Source organism: Athene cunicularia, assembly GCF_003259725.1.
Source record: "Athene cunicularia isolate RWA chromosome Z unlocalized genomic scaffold, athCun1 chrZ_part2, whole genome shotgun sequence".
Taxonomy (NCBI): domain Eukaryota; kingdom Metazoa; phylum Chordata; class Aves; order Strigiformes; family Strigidae; genus Athene; species Athene cunicularia.
The window spans coordinates 20,186,436-20,202,675 of record NW_020799143.1 but is presented as its reverse complement, the minus strand read 5'-3'; the positions used below and the strand labels follow the sequence as shown (position 1 = coordinate 20,202,675).

At 39.4% G+C, this 16,240-nt stretch overlaps 1 protein-coding gene across 1 annotated transcript in view; it reads right to left on the bottom strand.

Annotated features, from left to right (window-relative positions):
* The window catches only part of PIP5K1B (phosphatidylinositol-4-phosphate 5-kinase type 1 beta), a 78,848-nt gene that overhangs the window by 4,235 nt on the left and 58,373 nt on the right, over positions 1-16,240 (bottom strand). The window contains exon 13 of the mRNA XM_026866348.1: positions 6,491-6,608. Coding sequence (XP_026722149.1) covers positions 6,491-6,608 — 118 coding nt within the window. The remainder of the gene's footprint in view (positions 1-6,490; positions 6,609-16,240) is intronic.

The window sequence follows — 16,240 nt, the reverse complement described above, 5'->3', positions numbered from 1 at the left end:
TTTGTAAGTGACAGATTGTTCTCGTGCTTCCAGGAGGCTGTTCTTTAATAACTCCCAGCATTCACAAGCTCCTCTGCCCTCCATGTATGCTTCTCATGGAATCCCTTGTATCTGGGCTCTACACATACTGAAGCTGGTTCTTCTAAGATCCAGAGCCTTTGTCCTACTACTGGTCATCAGTCTACTCAACAGTATACAAGGCTATTACTGGCAGTTACGTTGTCAAGCATGTCTTTTCAGTTTGTGAGCAGTATATCTAATAATGTGCTGTTCCTAGTTGGCAGGTCCAGCACCTGTAGCCGGAAGCAGTCCTCATGCACTCCAGGAATCTCATGGACAACTTGTACACCACTGTGTTGTTTTCCCAACAATGTCTGGGTAATCGAAGTTACCCATGAGGAGCAGGTTCTGTCAGCTCAAGACTTCCTTGAGCAGCCAAATTAAGGTTTCGTCAGCCTTGTCATCCTGGTTGGAAGTTCAGGACCAGATACCTAACAAGATCCTCCTTGGTGATTAAACATCTAAACGATGGAACTTCTGCAAACTCCACAGCTTACCTCCATACACTCAAATTTCTCTTTTTTTATAAAGTGCAAATCCACCTCCTTTTCCTTTCTTCCTATTTCCAAAAGAGTTTATAGCAGTCCATTGTGGTTCTCCAGTCATGTGAGACTTCCCACTAAGTTTCTGCTATTTCAACCATATCATAACTCTCAGACTGGGCACCAAGCTTCAGTTCCTTCTTTTTGCTGTCCAGACTACCTGCATCAGCATATATGCATTTGAGATGGTTGGACTTAGGGTTCTTGCCTTTGTAAAGGGCTTGGGAGCATTCCTCAGTACTCTAATAGGTGTGCTCATCCACCCTTTCGTTACGAATATGTAGGTGTTACAGCTCTGGATCCTACCCCCTCAAGTTTGTTAGCTTAAAACACAATTTGCTAAGTCAGCTGATCTGCTAGCAAGGTTAGGCTGCATGTGATTCCTCATTTGTCCATTTCCTGTAACATTTCAGGATCTGAGAGTCCCTCTTAACAGATGATTCATGTCAACATAGTATCAGCAACAAGCCCAACTAACACAAGGAATATAGCTACTTGAGATCACAGTTAACTAAGTCAATTCTACATCTAATTGGCCACTGGTACTTGCTACTGTCTTGTTTCATTGCAGGCAGGATAGACAACAAGTCCCATAAGTATGGTGGACTATTAAATTAGTAGCTATGAAGTGGGTACTGTATATACTCAAGCGCTGGGGGCTAAAAAGAAATAAAAACAAACAGTGGTACAGCCTACAGAGAAACAGCATGGGGATCACACACAAACATGTGACAAACATGTTTCATCTCGACGTAAGATCAGACACATATATATTTCATCTCAACACAAGAAAATTTTTTTCAGGAAGAAAAATCAATCACTGGAACAACTTCTACAGAGCTGTGGTAAAGTCCTCATAACTAGAGGTTTCCGAGATGTGATGGGACAGGGTGCTAAATAATCTCATCTAAGCTTCCTTTCCCACAAAAGGTTGGATTAGGTGATCTCTCAAAGTCCCTTCCAACCTCAGCTGTTCTATGATATTCTGGATCTCTTAAGACAAAAATCCTTAAATTCTAGAGATAAGAAAAATAAGCAGTGAATTTTATCTAAAAAGGTAACAATGATGCCTGTGTGAAACATTTATTAGCAACCTAATGAACAGACTTTCCTTTCTGACCCTTCCTCTCTATTATAATTGTTGCCACAAATGTCACAGATATTTATTTATGAAAATAGAGAGGAAATACTACTAGGATATCAGAGTTGTTTAATTTATGGTTTGGGAAAACAAACCTTTGGGGAAAAAAAGCCAAGCTTAACATACATCTCTCCTATATTTACACTGAGGTTTTCAAAAGCACCTAAAAAGGTTAAATGCACAAAATGTCACTCAAGTGGAACTGGAGTTGGATGCCTACTGCCTTTATGTCTGTGTAACGTGAGCTGTAGATACAAAGAGAATTTTAAAACACAGGTGATATGAAAACAACCAAAGATATACACTTGATCTTATCTTTCAGCAGTCAGAACATCTGCTCACTAGGAACCAAAACAGCAAAGGTATAGTTTTAATCCTATTCCAGCTACCACAACTGGACAACCCTTCAGAGAAGAAAAGGGGAACAATACTTCATATTGAGCTCTACTTCAGTGGCTTCAAAATCACTGATAATAGAATCACAGAATGGTTTGGGTTGGAAGGGACCTGAAAGATGATCTAGTTCCAACCCCCATGCCATGGGCAAGGACACGTTCCACTAGACCAGGCTGCTCAAAGCCCCATGCCTTGAACAACCTGGCCTTGAACACTGCCAGGGAGGAGGCAGCCACAGCTTCTCTGGGCAACCTGTTCCAGTGCATCACTAAAGAATTTCTTCCTTATAGCTAATCTGAATCTACCATCGTTCAGTTTAAAACCATTAAACCCTTCATCCTATTACTACACTCCCTGATAAAGAGTCCCTCTACAGCCTTCCTCTAGGCCCTCTTTAGGTACCAGAAGGCTGCTATAAAGTCTCCCTGGAGCCTTCTCTTCTACAGGCTGAACAGCCCCAACTCTCTCAGTCTTACCCTTGTTAAGTGTGGTGCTCCAAATCCCTGGTCATCATCATGTCCCTCCTCTGGACCCATTCAAGCAGGTCCATGTCTTTATGTTGGTGGCCCCAGAGCTGAACACAGTACTCCAGGTAGGCTCTCATGAGAAAGGAGTAGAGGGGGAGAATCCCCTCCCTTGACCTGCTGGCTACACTTCTCTTGATGCAGCCCAGGATACAGTTGGCTTTCTGGGCTGTGAGCTCACATTGCTGGCTCATAGTCAGTTTTTCATCCACTAATACCCCCAAGTCCTTCTCCGCAGGGCTGCTCTCAATCCACTCATCCCCCAGCCTGTATTTGTGCTTGGGATTACCTCGACCTTTGTGCAGAACTTTGCTTTCTTGAACACTTTGCCCTCTTGAATTTCATGAGGTTTGCACAGGCCCACCTCTCGAGCCTGTCAAGTCCCTCTGGATGGCACATCCCTTCCCTCCAGTATGTCAACCACTCCACACAGCTTGGTGTTGGCAAACTTGCTGAGGGTGCACTCAATCCCACTGTCCATGTCACCAACAAAGATGTTAAACAACACCAGTCCCAACACCAACCCCTAAGGAACACCACTCGTCACTGCCCTTCACTTCAACATTGAGCTGTGACCGCAGCTCTTTGAGAGTGACCAACCAGCCAGTTTCTTATTCACCAGTGGTCCAGCCATCAAATCCATGTCTCTCCAATTTAGAGACCAGGATGTCATGTGGGACAGTGTCAAATACTTTGCAGAAGTCCAGAGAGATGACATCAGTTGGTCTTCCCTTATCCACCAGTGCTGTAACCCTGTCATAGAAGGCCACCAAATTTGTCAGGCACAGTTTGCCCTTAGTGAAGCCATGCTGGCTGTCACCAATCACCTCCTTACTTTCCACGTGCCCTAGCATAGTTTCCAGGAGGATCCGCTCCATCATCTTTCCAGGCACAGAGGTAAGACTGACTGGCCTGTAGTTCCCCAGGTCTTCTTTTTTCCCCTTTTTAAAAATGGAAATTACGTTTCCCCTTTTCCAGTCAGCATGAACTTCACCAGACTGCTACGACTTCTCAAATACGATGGATAGTGGCTTAGCCACTCCATCTGCCAGTTCCCTCAGGACCCGTGGATGCATCTCATCAGGTCCCATAGACTTTTGTACCTTCAGGTCTCAAATCTGATTTTCTCCTACAGTGAGTGGTTCTTCATTCTCCTAGTCTCCACCTTTGCCTTCTGCAACTCGGGTGGTATGGCTGGAGCACTTGCTGGTGAAGACTGCGGCAAAAACGTTGTTGAGTACCTCTACCTTCTCCATATCCCAGGTAATCACGTCTCCTGTTTCCTTACAGAGAGGGCCCTCATTTTCCCTACTCTTCCTTTTTTCACTGACAGACCTATAGAAGCTTTTAGTGTTGCTCTTGATGTTGCTGGGCAGATTTAATTCTATCAGGGCTTTGGCCTTCCTAACCTGATCCCCAGCTGCTCGAACAGTTTGTCTGCATTCCTCCTGGGCTGTCCTTCTTCCACCCTCCATTGGCTTCCTTTTTGCGTTTGAGCTTGTCCGGGTGCTCCTTGTTCATCCATGCAGGCCTCCTGGTGATTTTGTTGGGATGCATCACTTCCGAGGAGCTGATCCTTGAGTATTAACCAGCTTTCTTGGGCACCTCTTCCCTCCAGGGTTTTATCCCATGGGACTTTGCCAAGCAGATCCCTCAAGAGGCCAAAGTCTGCTCTCCTGCAGCCCAGAGTAGTGAGCTTGCTGTGCATCCTCCTCACTGACCTAGGGATCTTGAACTCCACCATTTCACAGTCACTGCAGCCAAGGCTGCCCTTGACCTTCACATTCCCCAACAGCTCCTCCTTGTTGGCGAGAAGAAGATCCAGCATAGTATCTCTCCTTGTTGGCTCCTCTATCATCTGGAGAAGGAAGTTATTATCATTAATGCATTCCAGGAACCTCCTGGATTGATTATGCCCCGCTGTTTTCTCTCTCCAACAGGTATCAGGGTGGTCAAAGTCTCTCATGAAGACCAGGGCTTGTGAACGTGAGGCTGCTCCTAGCTGTCCATGGAGGTAATCATCTTCTTTGTGGTGAGGTGGCCTGTAGCAGATCCCCACTGTCATGTCACCTGTCCCTGTGCTCCCTTTAATCTTGACCCACAAGCTCTCGGTTGGTTTCTCATCCATTCCCAGGCACAGCTCTATGCACTCCAGCTGGTCATTGACAAGGAGGCTCCTCCTCTCCCCTTCCTGTCCTTCCTAAAGAGCCTGTATCCTTCCATGACAATGCTCCAGACATAGGATTCATCCCACTACATGTCTGTGATACCATTAATATCGTATTCCTGCAGGCGTATGCACGTCTCTAGCTCCTCTTGTTTATTCCCCATGCTATGTGCCTTTGCACATAGAGACACTTAAGTTGGGCCCCCAGTTAAAGCTGATTCACTGTTTGTAATTCCTTTAAGATGCTCTTCATCTGCTCTCCTGATGACCTGTGATTCCTCTCCAGGCTCTGGGCACTTATTGCTGGCATTGGATCAAGCTGGTAGGAGTGGGATTAACTGAGGCTCCCCTCTCCCAGCAACTTTTGTTTAGAGCCCTCTTCACCAGCTTGGCAAGCCTATGGTCAAAGATGCTCCTACCCTTCTCTGGCAGTTGGACCCCATCAGCCCCCAGTAGACCAGGTTTCTCAAAGCGAGTCCCATGGTCTAAGTAGCTTAGCCTCTGGCTGCGGCACCAGTCCTGTAACCATTTGTTGATTTGCCAGATCTGACTGGCCCTTTCAAACCCCTTCCCTTTGACTGGGAGGATTGACGAAAAAACTACCTGTGCTCCAGAGCCCCTTACCACTGCTCCCTGGGGGTCTGTAATAGTGTACAGCTCCTGGCTGTATCACTGGTGCCCATGTGAAACAACAGCAGCAGATAACAGTCAGAGGACTGTAAGAGGCTCAGCAGTCTGAGCCCCCGGTAAGAAGCATGACTCTCTAGAGTGTGTCAGGTCGGCAGATGGGTGCCTCCATACCTCTCAGAAGGGAGTCACCTACTACTATCACCCTTTTCTTCTTTGTGATGGTTGCTATACAGGGAGCAGGTCAGGCTGCGTTACTCAGCTCCAGCATCTTTCCCGATATGACAGGTTTCTCCTCTTCAGTCTGCAGAGTGGCGAAGTGGTCCTGCAGGGGCACCTCAGGCTTCAGGGAAAGTGTCTTTCTCCTGCTGGTTCTTGCTGTTGCCAGCTTCCATTCTTATGTGTTACTGCCACTCCTCCCTTCCGTGTGCACTGCTGGGAGAGCTTTTGGCTCTACGGCTGTGGGCTGTTGGGTCCACTACAAACTGCACTTGGAACCAGCTGTCTAACTCCTTCTCAGCCTCCCTGATGCTACGCAGCCTTCCCACCAACTCCCACAGATCAGGCACCTGCTGCAGGAGGTCCTCTGCCTGGGCACCCCTTTTGCAGGCAGGTTTGCTGCCCGTACCTCCCCCAGGAGAAAGGCCTAGGCCCTTCCTGAAGTTTGAGGTCTCCCTTCAGCAGAACTTTACTCTCTAAGAAAATTTATTTCTATATTGTGGACTATTCAGTGTGAAGTGGAAAGATTTTTATTTTCTTTTTTCTCTCTCTTATTAAAAACAAGTAATAGGAAAAAACTCCTACCGTTACAGAAAATCTGAAAGTCATTTTGGCATATAAATTATTAACACAGTAGTTAATAGACACATAGATTCTTTAAGGATTTGGTTTGGCAAAATACTTAAGCATATGTCTCATAATAAATACCTCAATGAACTTCTGGATGTTGAAGTTAAGCATGTATTTTAGTCACTTACGGAGCCTGAGTGAAAGGAACTACAAGGAAAAAAGCAGAAAGAGTTTGACAACTTACTAAGTATACATCCAAAACCGAAGTATTATCATTTTCCACTTCCAGTGTGCTCTGTTCTGAAGTCAGATAGATAGCACTGTCTTCTAAAGTGAATGTTGAACTCGAAGGTACCCCTTTACTGCAAAGAAAGGGGAGACTACAGTCAATGAAATATATGTTGCAGCTATCACACTCATAGCCTAAAATTTTAACATACAATTTGCTCTTAAACATAAAAACTTAAAATACCTGAAAAGAGGGAATGAAAATGGACAAATATGATGTGTTGACAATGGCTAGATAATTGGCAGGTCATATTTGACTAATGTATACAAATCACAGTTTCTGGTTTTGCATTAACTAAAATTTTATCAGGAAGTAATACTGTTCCTGAACTCTTAATAATTATTTAAAGAATGAAAATGTCACAGTAAATGTGGGATAATTTAATTAATTTCAAACTAAGTTACTTCCATTATTACTTGCGGTGTAAATTTTGGCACCATTTCTTAATTAAGAAAAGGAAAAGAAGATTCAGTAATTAGGCATAGTAGCACTGGACTTTCTCATGTGGAGATGGGATCACTTACAGCCAGCAGTTCAGAGGGAAAGTGGTAGAAGAAGACTGTACTATAATTAGTACAGCTCTGCAAGTAAGTGATATTTACAGAGCATGTGCACTGTATTATTTCATTCACAAATATGATTTTTTTATTCTCTGATATGCAGAAAGAATGTGAAACTGCAAATGCATCCAAACAGGAATCTTATTTTGTTTTGTAAACACACTTGGAACCACAAAGCTGAAATTCTCAAAGGTGTTTTAATGCAGTTAGGTGCCCTTTATCTCCTGTCCTCACTAGATGCCAGAAACTAACAGGTTTCAGGCTGTCTTGAAAACTCAACTGTCAGTTTTGCAGACATGTATTTTGAAAGTTCCTATTTATTTACACACAAGCTGAAAAGCAAGTAATTCTGCATTATACTCTGAAAACATGGTTACAGCCATCAGTCTAGAAATTACTAATCTCCCCCTCCCTTTGCAGCACTTTGTAGTTTAAGTATGTTTCAGATGGGGTATAATTTCAGAAAGGGCAAAGCTACCATGCAAACTAGAAAACTAATTCAAATGCTCAACAAAATAATGAATCATCTGTCACCTTCATGTCATATTAGTATTAAGTGCACAGTATCACATTTGCCACATTACAATGTTCTTTTTAATATATAGTGTATTAGGCATCTTTTCAATATAAAGACTATTTTGTCCTGAGGGTGACCCAGCTCCCACTGACTTACTAGCATTTTTCTCACACCCATTACTTGTATTCTATTGAGCAACATTTTAGTCATATCAGTTTTCTGCCAATGCTTCATTTTACTGAAAGGGGGAGGACAGACAGGAGATGGGAAGGCAAAAAATGGACTGTTGCCAAATGTGAGACTATGTTTTATCATATCCCACAAAATAAGTTCTGGCACGAAAAATACTACTCTTGACAGAAAAGGAGGAGGAACCAGGAGACAGACTCACTTGTGCTTGCAGAATTTTGATTTCTGCTGTCGTACAGTTCAGACCCCTATATGAAAACCACGTGACACAAGATGAATGTGCAGTGAGCAGCTACTACTGCTATAAAAATATGCAAACCCCATGGTCAACCCTTCCTTCTGGAAAACAGTGCTCTGCATTACTAACTGTAAAGCCAAGCAGGCAGGCAGGCTGTGGTATATACCTTGTTTTCATTCCTATATCAGGTTAGGTTTGAAAGCAAAAAAAAATTGAAATAGTTATTCCTTTCATACACATATCAGGCCACATCACTGCCACCTGTACTGCTGTTATTTTTAAATTCTTTCACTGAACCTGTAGTCAAGATGGAGTGAGGATTCTGCAACTCACACCAGTAGCATATTATTTTATATCCTTCATGTATAAGAAGACTATGACTTAGCCCTCCTATTATTTCAGTTTAATACACTGGCTTACGGGGACACTTATTTTTCTTCCTCTCTTCTCTACATTTTCATTAGAACGCACTGGTCTTCTTTTGCTCTCAGCTCATTAAATTATAATCTTTGTTGCTTCACAGCCTGCTGTGGATAGCAAACAATAGCAATGTGAATTCAACACTTGGTCTCAGGATTGTTAAAACTACTGATTTTACTTATGACATAGAATAAAGACAACGCCATCTCCCCTTTGGGGAGTGCCTCTTCTTTCTCCTATGTGTTACAAAAATACACTGTGCAGTCAGGCAGAAAATGAGGGTTGAAAAAAAAACAGCATGCTAAGAGAAATCAAAAGAAGCTCCTATAAATGTCACAAATCAGTTATTTAGTTGTGAAATTCCTAAAACAGAGATTTAATATGTAGGGAAAAAAAGTATTAACATACAGAAAGAAAATGGAGAAAAGGGGCAGAATAAAGTACAAAGGTAGAATAATCTTACATACAGAAAACCAGCAGCAACTAAAGTCCCCTGAACAAAATCAGGCATGGAAGAAGAGAATGAAACAACACAAATGCCAGTCTATCCTTTTTCTTAAAATCATAGATCCACAACTTATTTGCAGATAGCGATCTTCCTGCTGGTGTGACTTTCACACTAACTAATTAGAGATAAACTGAGCAAGTAAGGCTCATCTCTTGTATGAAGAATTGTTTATTAAAATGAGAAGCATAGGTAAACTGTTGCAAGACAGAGCTTTCTATCATAAATCTTAGGTTCATTAACTGGAGAGTAAGAGACTGAACCGTCCACTTTGGGAAGCTAATCTGTAACATGTATAAAGGAGAAAGAGGATATTCCAAGTCACTGCCATATTAACTTATATCTGAAGCCTATGCTGCTGTCAGTACAAAAACAACTGCTTTTGCCAGGACCTGAACTCTCCTGCAACTGCAGTATAGCGCTCATGTATAATAACGCAGTAACACCTTAGTTACAACTGCTTAGTGAGAAATCATTTTCATGGCAGAATATGACAATAATTTTGCTTGTTGGACTTGCCTTGCAATGACAGCATGAAGAACATGCATCCCAACTGGCTAAGTGCCTATGAAGATAAGCATAAGATTTCCAATTTTCATATGAAAAGAGGGAAAAACAAGAAGTTTGTTTGTTTGTTTGTTTGTTTGTTTGTTTAAGGTCTCATCCTTAGTGTTAATGTGGATCCTATTTTAAGCAGCACTAAATATTTTATCCCTATCCTGAAGTGAGGAGAAAAACTATACTTTAACCTTCTAAATCAGCACATTTCAACACATTTAATCAATAACCAGGCTGAAGTTCTCTTCCTCTGCAGAAGTAAATAAAATAAAACTTCCATTTCTCAACATTCTTCTAAAATGCTCTCTTGGACATGATATGCAAAAAACTCCTCACTCAAAGTAGTTCAAAACGTTTTAGAGAGTTAGGGAATATTACTTATATGAACATGCAAATGTGGTGTTGGGCACAAGATCTTCAGTAGGAACAACTAAATTAGACTGATTATCTGCAGATTTGTAGAAAAGCATAACTTCTATACATTTTAATCTAAGGATAATATATATGCGATCCTATTAAGTTTCAAAGGAATAAAGGAAAAATATTACACTTTGTCAAGGTACAGGCATAACCAGGCAGGATTATCTAAATTAATAATAGTAATAAAATAGGAATATTAAAAAAAAAAAATTAGAAGACTTGTGTCCTTCAAACTCTCCCAAATTTTAATTACTATTTCTGTCCTTCATATTTTATTTATACTAAACTGAAGTGTCAGTTTTAAAAATAAAAGACTTCTGTTTTCTTCATGGAAAAATAAATACGCCTCATCATAATGTGTCTACTTGCAAGGCAGCCTGCAGGACAGGTAGAACTCTTCAGTCTCCTTTCCAAGTCATTGCACAGTCTTTGAAGAATGGCAGAAACAGTGCCAGGTAGTTAACAACTGACTGAAGCAGAAGTTTCAGCTGTATTTTGGTTTTAGTTTGTTGTTTTGGTTTTGGGTTTTGTTTTTTTTTTTCTCCTGCAGTGTGAAGAACAGCTCTTGTAGGAATGTTCAGCTTCTTTCAGATAGTGCCAAAATACAACAGTCATAAATTAGAATGAGTCACTCAGTCTCCCTCATTGTGAAGTTACAATAAAAATAGGCTTTGATGTCTATCTTTGGATGTCAAATATGCGTTTGTATAGCATATCCCACAGAATATTTAGGCCTTAAATAGCATTATATTTGCAATGTCCAATGTGTTTGAAAATTCTTATATAAGCTTTTAAATAAATTATCAGCTCATTGCATCATGAGTTTTGATCTTTAAAATCTCTGTGTATAGAAGTTACTCAGAAAAACATTTTTAGAATAAATGAGCAGTAAAACTATTGTTCTAAGGTACAACTCAGTACCAACTGTTGCAGAAAATCTATCCTGAGTAGGTATAGATGTGAACTGGGACAACAGGTATTTATGGACCTGTTGAACTAAATGTATTAATTAGTCTAATGTTTACAATGTAAACCTACTTGCATTTCATCTTTATAAATTATATGTGTGTCTGGAAAAAAAAAAGTCAGACATAGTAAAACTCCACTGTAATATTTCACTAACACTGCTGACAAACATCAAAACTACAGGCTGGAGAAAATGATATGACTGGTCTCATAAGTGCTGCTTCAAGTGAAGAAGTCTGACAGTGAGTCTGTGCTACTACACTCAAACTAATGGCAAACCATGACATGTGAATCAGCAAACATCACAGTAAGCACGTCAATTTCATGATGGTCAACAACTTTATACACCTTTGCAGGTGCCAATTAAAATCATGACACCTGACATATGTATGTAGATGAAAAATGATGGTGTAAGCTAATGAGAATTTAGGAACTCAGTCTAGATTACAAAATGCTGAGTAATAACAGCCAAATCCACTGAAAAGTACACATCAACGTGTATCAACCCTTGGAAGGATCTACACTTGAAGTTTGATCTAAGAAGCTGCTCTGGATCTTCCTCACCAGAAAGTAATGAAATTAGACTTGCAAGGATGAGTATGGAATATGAAAAGCAGCATGCTGAGGGACAAATTCAGTCAAGGAAACAAGTGCTTATGTATTAAGTAACTTCTATTACCACTGGAGTTTCATATGCACACCTGTGCATATTGTGCAGTATTTAACTGCACAATAATTTTAAAGTATAGGTTTTCTTCCTACTTAATAAAAAACAAGTTGTTTCCAGAATAATTGCCTAAATAATTTATAAAACTTTCTTTTTCTGTGAAGGAAAACATGAATGCTTTTTAGGACTCTTAAAACAAATTAAAACAAGAAGTGCTACAAACAGGGCATCAACAGCTCAATGGGATTAGATCTAATTAATTTAGTAAGCACTCTTTCTTCAGTACATATACAAAGATCTTCACAAGAAAGCTTACAGCATCGTAAGGGACTTTTTTTAAAATGTACCAAAAAGAAAAAAACCCAACAACATACTGTTCAGGCTGCAATTTCTAATTATGTCACTCTGTTCATCCAGCATAAGGAGGCAAAGGATCCCATAAAACTAGGAAACATGAAAATGATAACATTCTTTAAAGTGGTGTTGATGAAGTTTATGATAATTTGGCAGACTGGCTTACGATATGGTAGTAAGTCTCAAGGGAAGGCAGTACAGAGAACCAAAGTATGAAGCAACATTGTGTATTTCACGATACTGCAATTTGCTGCAAACTATGGGAAGGCTCACTGCTTTCAGATATAGAGTGCTGTTTTTACACTTAAAACAGTGAGATTTAAAAAAAAAATCCATTAAAAAGTCATATATATATATTTGCTGGTGAAGGACACCTTATTGAGCTAACATTCCTTCCACGGGGCTACCAATGTCTGTTCCCTAACAACTGCTAATACCAATTACTTGATGGTAAGGTCAGGTAATGTCACAAGTACCAGCAGAACCTCTGACCTACATTGGCCTACTGCAAACACAACATCAATTTTTCAGCAGTTTTTATTCTACTGAATGGGTGGAGACAACTTGTGAACATTTTACCAAAAGAAGGGTCCCTCAGACATGGAAGTGAAATAAACCCTGAAACAGAGCAAAGTCTTCTCACTCTGCCTTGAGGCTGCCTACCTACACAGCATTAGAACTGAGGAAAGACTCAAAAGCAGGGGCTGACATCCCTTGATATTCACCAGAACTTTTATCAGAAACTTCCAGATAGTATCTTTGAGCAAAAACTACATTAAACGAGTATGATGTAAACAAGGTACTGTATTTATTTACTGCTCTCTCTTCTATTACTGTTTATGCTTAATATCCTGTTGAGTTACATAGCAGTTGTACTCTTTCTAGAGATGTTTTGAGGGGATGAATTTTTGTAACAGGAAATCAGTCATACCCATGAAATCACACAAGCTACTTCTCTGAAAAAATTATTTACCTTTTACATATCAAGACTAATACACTCAAGGCTAATTACAGAACACCACACTGGATCACGTGCTCAACGCAGAACTGAAGAACCTCCATACACAGGACTAGTCCTTTAGTGTGTATTAGCTCCTTCTTCCACTGTCAGGGTCACTGACCTTTGCCTTTTGGGATGGCACTGATCTGGTCCAGGGACAGAACCTCTGCTTTAGAAAACACTTGCCAATTTTACAAACTTTCATTAAGGAAATACTGCTAGATCTTCTTAAAAAATTACCTTTATTACTGCTTTCTTGCCACACTTCACAGCTAAATTATTGAAAATATTCAGAATCTTCAATAAGGGCAAATACACTATGGCAAAATATGAAGTCTCTAGTTTTGTTACAGTTACTAATAATTCCTATTTAGAGTTTCTAACCTTTATTTTATAAACAAGCCTCAGAATATCAGTGGGGGATTTAGCTTACATCTGAGAATCAGTGAGCTTCTCCTTGCTTTGCTGGAGCTAATGTCTGTTCTCAATTCTTACTTGCTATATGGTATTTAATATTGAATCTAAATACCTACACAAAGAAAATATTTTAAGAGAGGCTTCACAGGCTTCAATTATAATTAGTAGAGCAGTATTATAACCACACTACTTTCAAACATTATCAAGCATCCTCTCATCTCTCAATGACTAAAAGATTGAGTTTAAGTGGCTGAGAAAACTTTAAATGAAGAAAGAACTGTATTTCTTTTTCAGGAAATCTAGATGCCTCACTGATCCCTCGGTACTGATACTAACTGCTCAGTACTTGGTACTAAGGACTGATAATCCTTAATCATTTACACTGAATTCCAGGATTACTCAGTATTCCTCTAGCTATGAAAGCAACTCATATTACAAACTAGACTTCAGTAAAAGGAAGTAGGAAAAGCAAATTTCAGATTAATCTTTTTTTGATTATGAAATCCACAAGATAGAGATCACCATACTATGTATATATTTAGACATGCCTTAGCACATTAATGAAACTGGTGCATCATCCAGATTTGCTTTACACTTCATATTTGAAGCCAGAAAATGAAATTTTATGTTTTGATATGTGTCCAGGACAAGCATTTATATGCCAGGAAAGATTCTTCTACTCCCACAAACACTTCATAAACCAAATACAGTAAACCCAAATATTAACTTTTGACATCACCAGAGAAGGGGGAATTCTGTTCACTTAGATGGTATTGTTTTCTTCTAATGCCAGCCTATATCAAGAAGAAAATATCAAACTGCAAGATTAAATGAAACATGTATTAGTCTTTTGTCCAACAGTGCTTTTCTGATGCTTCTTCAGAACTGCAGGTAGTAGTGTTATACTCTTTAAACCAGTATTCTTCAGTCTGCTTTTCTGCTAAAAGTTAACAGTACTGTTGTTCCAACAGGGCATAATGGATAAGCAAATAAACATAAATTGTTTATTTGATTAAGTACCCCTGAACACTTTTAGACATCAGGCATTAGTATTTAGATATGTTATTAACTACTACAGCTGTAAGCCTATAATATGAAGAAAAAAAAGAATGACAGTATACCTTAAAGCATACACAGCTCTTCAGATACAACAAAACATAGCTTCTACCAGCACACCAGTGAGATATACCAATTATGGCCTTTTCCCAAATTAAATAACTGAGCTGAAACTGAAATGTACATGGAACTTCTGCATAAAAAAGTAAAATAAAAATTCATATTTAATCTCTTCACAGCAACACACATGCTGCCAGCAGTTGCTAGCAAAAAGTTAAAATTTCTGCAACAGCATCATCATAGCTGCAATGATCACCAGTTTTAATGCAGACTTCTGGTAAGGCAAAGACAAATTGGTTGTAGGGGGGAGACACCAGAGAGAACAAGAGAAATCCCTGTATACACAGGGTATCAGGAAGTACACATCAGTGGAACAGAGGTTTTGTAAAATTTCAACAGTGCACTAATTTTCATCCTTGATTTTTAGATTGAAAAAGAAAGAAAAGCCAAGGGAAAAAAAAAAAAATTGGTTACTTTTTCCCATTCAGTAATGATCAGCCACAATGAGTATGCTGTTGCCCTCCTCTTGTTAAAGCAGTCTATTTTAATCTTGGTTCTTAATTAAAAATGAAAGAAAGAAGCCGAAGTAATTCCATCACAGAAGAACTAGGAAAGACTTGCTTTTCTTTAAGCCACTATTAGATGTTGCTTCAAACATAGTAATTTTTTTTTTTTTCCATGGGGATTCCTCGTGTCTCAGTGCATCTGTTCCTAGCATTCTTAGAGCACTGAAGTCTTTTTCCTCCTAGCTTCTTATTTTCATGAAGTTGCATGAATTTAATTCACTTTGAATCAGATTTAGACAGATTTGTCTAGGCTTAAGAAGCTAAGGCTGATGGGAGGATAGAATGTTTAAACTTAACAGGCAAAAGTTTGTTTACATAAAAAACTAGACTGGCAAAAGGTGTGATTAAATATTCCTTACAACAGGAAAACTAATACATACAAATCCCTTCCACAGGGATTTTACTTTATTTTCTAAGCTGTCATGTCAAGTCATAGGATATGTCAGTTCAAAGTCTGGACATTTCAGAAAATTTTGACTGTGTAAAGGAAAAAAACCCACAACCCCTCAAAGCCTTCCAAAACTTCAAAGTGGTCTTCACCAAAAAAACAGCAATGCAAGTGTAAGGCAAACAAACAATTGAAAAATATACAGAAAAGCAGAAAGAAGATGAAAGAGAAGGAAAAAGTTCATACTACATACACATCTTACAGAAAGGAGGTTCAGAATGGATAAAGAATTAGGTATCATATAGACTATTTGCCTAGCCTCAAATACATCAGAATTCAGCAGTCCTCCTTATATAACACGCAGTATCTTCACAGTACTCTAAAGACACAGAGGTGTAGTACGTCTTTATGAATCATGGGATTTTGTTTGGGTTTGTGACTGGAAGTCACAAGACATGCTGAAAGATACATTGGAAAGAGACCTTCTGTTGTATCTTGAAACACCTGTTTAAAACATTTCCAGAAGCACCTGTAAAAGCATTAACCTCCTTCACCTTTTGCAATTGTAAAACCAAGGTCAACTAAGACAACAGTCATACTGCTCAGGACATGCAAATTTGTCATCTTTAATTTAATTAATCTGATTATGAAAACTTTACCTGAAGAGGGAAAAAAATATGTTATCACTTCCACTATAAAAATAATCCCTGATACAATATGTGAGTATTACATTCTCTAATAGAAAGCACATAAGCCCTTTCGAAGAAGTGTATTTGGATTCAAAATTGGACATATATTCTAGTGGAAAACAGACCTTTTAGATA